This window comes from Capricornis sumatraensis, chromosome 20 (assembly GCF_032405125.1).
Source record: "Capricornis sumatraensis isolate serow.1 chromosome 20, serow.2, whole genome shotgun sequence".
Classification (NCBI taxonomy): domain Eukaryota; kingdom Metazoa; phylum Chordata; class Mammalia; order Artiodactyla; family Bovidae; genus Capricornis; species Capricornis sumatraensis.
The window spans coordinates 54,606,346-54,612,749 of record NC_091088.1 but is presented as its reverse complement, the minus strand read 5'-3'; the positions used below and the strand labels follow the sequence as shown (position 1 = coordinate 54,612,749).

General features: G+C 47.5%; 1 protein-coding gene across 1 annotated transcript; it reads right to left on the bottom strand.

The window, feature by feature from the left end:
• Positions 1-3,874: 3,874 nt before the first annotated feature.
• Positions 3,875-5,613, bottom strand: LOC138096709 (placental protein 13-like). Its single transcript, XM_068992988.1, has 4 exons — positions 5,602-5,613; positions 5,149-5,228; positions 4,546-4,753; positions 3,875-3,988 (listed from the first exon to the last, which is right to left on the bottom strand). Exons 1-4 carry the CDS (start codon positions 5,611-5,613, stop codon positions 3,875-3,877), a joined length of 414 nt encoding a protein of 137 aa, XP_068849089.1.
• Positions 5,614-6,404: the final 791 nt, after the last annotated feature.

Genomic DNA, 6,404 nt, shown 5'->3' with positions numbered 1-6,404 from the left:
CTCCACACCCATGGGCTATATATAATGACCCACCTGAAAGAGACTGCAGGTTTCCCTTGGATTGTCACTGAAGAGCCAACAGTCAAGGACACACCCTGTGTGTAAGGGATTTGGCAGGGGAGATGAGAGTGGATGAGGGGCAAGGCCAGGTGTGGGCTCCTGCCCTACAGCAGTTCCCAGGGGGGCAGCAGGTTAGACACCAAAGGGCAGACTCTTGCTGTTGTTCAGTCGCTAAGTTGTGTCCGACTCTTTGTGACCCCACGTCTGCAGCACACTAGGCTCCCCCGATCTTCACTATTTCCTGGAGATTGCTCAGATTCATGTCCATTGAGTCACTGATGCTATCTAACCGTCTCACCCTCTGCTGCCCTCTTCTTTTGCCTTCAGTCTTTCCCAGCATGAGGGTCTTTTGCACTGAGTTGGCCCCTCACATCAGATTAAGAGCACAGATTCAGAAGTCAGCTGCCTGCATTCAGTACTGATTTGGTTCCTTCCTAACAGTGAGACCTTAAGATTCCTTAAACTCCCCCGGTCTCAGTTTCCTTGGCACAAGGAGGATTATCAGAAAGGCCTCCTTCCTAGGATGTCCTCAGGAACAGATGAGCTAGTATATGTGAAACCTTTAGCTTAATCACTGGCACGTGCCAGGGACAAACTCTCAGAAAGGGAGGAACCTTTCTGAAATACCATTCTTGCATTATTCTGTAACATCTGAAACTCAAGAACTGAGGATGTAAAAATATGAAAAAGAAAACAACTCACTGCAGGGCTTCCCTGGGAAAGAATCTGCCTGCCAATGCATGGGACACAGGTTTGAACCCTGGTCTGGGAAGATTCCACATGCCACAGGACAACTAAGCCTGTGCCCCAATCTATTGAGCCTAAGCCCCAATCCGTTCAGCCTGTGCCCCAATCGATTGAGCCTGTGCCCCAATCTATTGAGCCTGTGCCCCAGGGCTTGGGAGCCTCAACAAGAGAAACCACTGCAACAAGAAGCTCTCCCACCAAAACTAGAGAGCAGCGTCTGCTCCCCACAATAGGAAGAAGACTGCACGCAGCAGCAAAGACCCAGTGCAGCTATAACTAAATAAATAAATCTTGAAAAAAAAGTCATTGATTAAAAAAATTTACTCCAGTGAAAAGCATGTATTTAAAGAAAGAAATAAAGGGAAAGGGAAGCCCTATGTGTGGGATGCATATGCATCGAAATTATCAAGGGGAATGCATGTCATTTCAAGAAGGCGGACAGCACTGTTGAGAATCCAGTCAGTGCTTGTCCAAAGGGTGAGGGACAAGAAAGTAATTGGGAGAATCTATAAAGTTATTGGCTGATATCTATGGTAAACTCTGGACTGAGGGGGCATTTATTCCTTCCAGCTTCAGGTGACTTGATTCTCTGCCACAAGTCCCCCAGCGGCTTTCCCTTGCTCCAGGGTTAAGTATATGCACACATGTAGGATCTGGTTCTATCCAGGGTTTCAGGCATCCCCTGTGGGTCTTGGAACATAGCCCCTTTTCCAAGGGGCCACCACAGTGTATCTTTTGAGTTGGGGTGGGGTCTTCATTTCCTTGGAGGAGTATCCAGAAGTAAAACTGCGGGATCCCATGACAATCGCATTCTCAGTTTCTAGAGACATCACCATGCTGGTCCCCATGACGGTTGCACCAAATTTCTCTCAACTTTCACTCCACTCTCCTCGTGTTTGCATGGTTTCTAAGGAGACGTTTGATATAATTCTTATTTTTGCTCCTATGTGGGCAGCTGCTTTTTCCCTCTGGCTTTTTTTTGTCTGTGGCTCTGGTGTTTGGCATAAATGTGGGAAATTCTCAGATATTATTACTTCAAATATCTCTCCTGTTCCTATCTCTTTTCTGCATCTACTTCTCCCATTAAGCACATGCTACGCTTTCTGTACCTGTCCCAGAGTTGTTTGATATTCAATCTCTTTCCAGTCTTTTTTCTTTTTTTCAGTTTTGGAAGTTTCTATTGACATATCCTCAACCTCCGAGATTCTTTCCCAGCGATAGCTAATCTAGATAATGGGCTCATCAAATGCATTCTTCACTTAGGTAAAGTTTTTACTCTGTAGGGCTTCTTTCTGACTCTCTTAGAATTTCCATCACTCTGCTTCTATCATCCATCTGCTCCTGTAGGCTGTGCTTTCATCCTTAGAGCTCGTAGCAAAGCTTTGTATTAAGTTTTGAAACTGAGATGTGGGAATCCTCCAAACCTGTTCTTTGTCCAGACTCTCTTGGCTGTTTGGTGTCCCTTTCTGTTCCATGTGAATTTTAGGATCTGTTTTCCATTCTGTACACAGAAGCCACTGGCATTCTCACAGAGGATGCACTGAATCTCTCAAACCACACTGGGTGACATATTTAGAATTAACGGTATTAACAACATTGTCTTCCACCCATAAACATGGAATGTCTCTTCATTATTGAGGTTGCTCGTCTGTAGTCTCTATCAATGGTGTTTTGTCATTTTCGGTATGGAAGTCTGGCACCTCCTTGGTTAGATTGTCTTAAGCACTGTATTCTTTTTTTACACCACCCTACAAGAATTGGTTTCTTCCTTTCCTCTACAGGCTGTTCACTGTCAAGGTATAGAAATAGGGAAGAAGGCTCAGAGGGCCTGAAGAGGACAAAAGCACGCAGCCTCCTTTTATATATGGAGTGTCTAGGAAACGGTAGGCACTCAGAGACTGAGGGATTCATTAGGTCCTATGTCTCTAGCAGACCTCCAGGCTGGAGGGGTCCGCAAGGATCTGGGTGCAGCCTCCTACATCACACTTCATAACCCCTGAAAGCTGCCAGATGTTCCTAAGCGAGGGGGGACAGAAACCAGGAAAGCCACGCACCGTGGTTTATGTCGTATCTGCCCGAACACCTGACATTCAGCTCCTGAGTTCCAGACACCCCAACAGGCTGACTTTATCCTTGACTTTTCAGTATCAAGTTCCTTTTGCCAACAGCACCATTCTCTAGCCCTCTCAGCATCACATAGGGTTCACACGGACTGTCTGGCACGTGTAAAGGTAAGTTACAGAAAGGAGCTGCAATGGTTAATCTTCTGTGTCATCTTGACTGGGCTATTGTGTGGTCAGGTGTTGTGTTATACGTGATTTTCAGTGTGTCTGTGACAGTGTTTCTGGGATGAGATTCACATCTGAATCCACAGACCGAGTAAAGCAGACTGCCCTCCCTCGTGTGGATGGGCTCCCCCATCATCTGAAAACCTATACAGCACAAAAATCTCACCGGCCCAGAGAAGGGAGGATTCTTCCTTCCTTCAGAATGGAACTGAAACGCTGGCTCTCCCTGGGTGTCGGGCTTCCAGACTCAGACTACAACTACATCATTGAAGATCTTGGGACTCGTCAGTCTCCATAACCAAATTCCTCTGTGTGTACATGTGTACACACACACACACCAGTCTCTCAGGGGAACCCTCACAAATACAGGGACCAATAAATATTTGAGGAATGAAAAAACAAGTCAAAAGAGGCTCACATATAAAGTCGTATCCTTTCCTTAAACAACCCCAAACCTGACCGCCTTCTTCACCACATCCTGAGACTCACTCTGTCTTGCTTCAGGGAGAGCCCTTGACATTTCAGCCAACTGGGCCCTTCCCAAACCACACTCCCCATTCCACACCTGGCACGACTTTTCTCTTTGTGCCAAAGCTGCCCTTGATGTCTTCCCTACAAGCAAGAGCCAAGTCCTAGTTCATATCAGGAATCTTTTATTATCACTGGCATAAGTGTGAGGGCAGGGGGACATCCTGGCATCTTCTGGGAGTGGCCATGGTCCTGTGCATTATAGTAGAGTGTAACGGGATGGATATCTTCCCTGGAAGATCTTCTGCCCCTTATAACGTATCCACTGAAGTCAGCACGATATCTCCCCTCACAACCAGCATTTTCACAGACTGTAGGGGCAGGCGGTGGGCAAACTGGCAGATGGGCTTGTTATTCACAAACACCTAAGGAAGGAGATATATGTCTTGTGAGCTCAGAACAATTAGGCCTCCTCCTCTTTCCCTTTCCTATTTTCATTGCCTTCTGTAAAATTTCTTTACTCTGTAAAAGCAAAGCAGAAATTCTCCTCCTGGACATCCTGCCAAGACACTGCTGTAGGAATCATCCTCCATGTCCACTTCCTCGCCTCCAGAGCTGCTACCCCTGCTTTACCCTGAGGGCAGGGGGCCTGCACCTCTCCCTCCACACTGCTGACTGTCCGATACAGGAAGAGCTGTGTGGAGTTCACCGCAGAATCTCTACTTGTACAGCACACAAGGTCCTGAGTATAGAGGCGTATGCTATACGGGGACAAGGTGCTCAATCACTCTGCTGTGCACCAGAGATTCACATAGTAAGGGAAATCAATGACACTACAATTTTAAAAAGCACATGTGTTAAAAGTACAAAACAAAACAAAAAATTGGTCTGTTGCGATCACATCAGAGTTGGACTCTCCGCGTGTTTCTCCATGGCAGCCCCGACACAGCCACAGCACCCCGCACCTGGAGGGCTCACACACCTGGTATTCATTCTCCAGCACCAAGAACCGCAGCTCAAATGGCTGGCCTGGCACGAAAGCCTCAGTATGCAGTTTCTGTTCCTTCCCCCAACTCCCGTCCTTCAAAGTGTTCATCACCACGATGCCATCGCAGTACCAGAAACGGAATGGAATGTCGCCGCCTTGCCCAGTACCCGTGCCGAAATCCACCTGAAGCTCTGGGTTCTTCCTGCAAAGACAAGAGGATAGCTCCTGCAGGCAGGCATTTACTGCAGACAACAACTTCCTCAGGAACAACCACAGCCCTTTTTTCTCTCTCCCCACCTCCTTCCTTCCCCTTCGCCTTGCCCTCTTTCTCAAAATATTTATACCTTTCACACTTTGCTATCTCTCTCTCTTTTCCTCCCCTGCCTCCCCCATCCCCCCCCCCCCCACACACACACACAAACACACAGAGGAAGGAAATCCTGCCTGGAGTGTAATCTCACACTTTGGCATGAGACACCTCAGCTTATTCCGATGATTCAAGAAGATCAAGCTCTTTCCAATGAGTGTCCCCAAGACATGCTAACACTCTCCCCTTCTGCTTCACCCTCCATGAGACATGAACTGGCCTCTACTCACCCAAAAGGAGACAGAAGGTTTGCTTTGATCTTCACCATGTAACACACAGTCAGGGAAACAGACTGCAGGTAGGGGTTCGGCTATGGAAGAGACGGATGCGTCAGTGAATGAAGAGCCACTGTCCTCTCCCCCACATCGTTGCCCAAGCAGAATCAGGACACATAACGTGATCTCCTCCCGCAGCTAAGACACATTAGTATACCTCCAACAAGGAGACATTAATCGGAGTCCAGACATGCACTCAGAGGCACAGTTACATATGTTATATACAAACACTTCCAAACCCAGAGAAACAATGTGCAAAAGGACATACAATAATGCAAATCCAGTGATTCCCACTCACACACACACACTCTTTCCCATTCTCTACCAGCATTCACCCAATGATTTGGGTCAAGGTGACCTGGCACCAGCAGCAGAGGTAATCAGATTCCTTCCTCCCATCCTTCATACCAAGGAGTCCATCGTCTCCAGCTGGGCCTTTCTTCCCTGTGGAAACTGTGTGTGTGTCTGTCTAGAGAAGGCGCCCTATAAATGCAGTTAGGAGCTGAGTCACTCCTGACCCTTTCACTCAGGCTACAGAGCCCTGCCCTCTATTCTTCTGAAATTCATGACACCAATAGGGTGTTCAGTCCACCTTTGATTGCTTTACTAACAACCCTCTATTTTGGGATTACGGTCATCAGATATTCTATGTGTAAGAAGACTGGGTCTAGCAGAGGTCACACTTTTAAGAAGGCTTAACAGTGGCAGAGCTTAGTCTCTCCTCCAGGTGGTGGGCCTCTCCAAGGACCCAAGAAGTGGGTTCAAACTGTACTCAGTTCAGTTCAGTTCAGTCACTCAGTTGTGTCCGACTCTTTGGGAATCCATGAATCGCAGCACTCCAGGCCTCCCTGTCCCTCACCAACTCCAGGAGTTCACTCAAACTCATGTCCATCGAGTCGGTGATGCCACCCAGCCATCTCATCCTCTGTCGTCCCCTTCTCCTCCTGCCCCTAATCCCTCCTAGCATCAGGGCCTTTTCTAATAAGTCACCTCTTCACAAGAGGTGGCCAAAGTATTAGAGTTTCAGCTTTAGCACCAGTCCTTCCAATGAACACCGAGGACTGATCTCCTTTAGAATGGACTGGTTGGATTTCCATGCAGTCCAAAGGACTCTCAAGAGTCCTCTCCAACACCACAGTTCAAAAGCAGCAATTCTTTGGTGCTCAGCTTTTTTTATAGTCCAACTCTCACATCCATACGTGACCACTGGA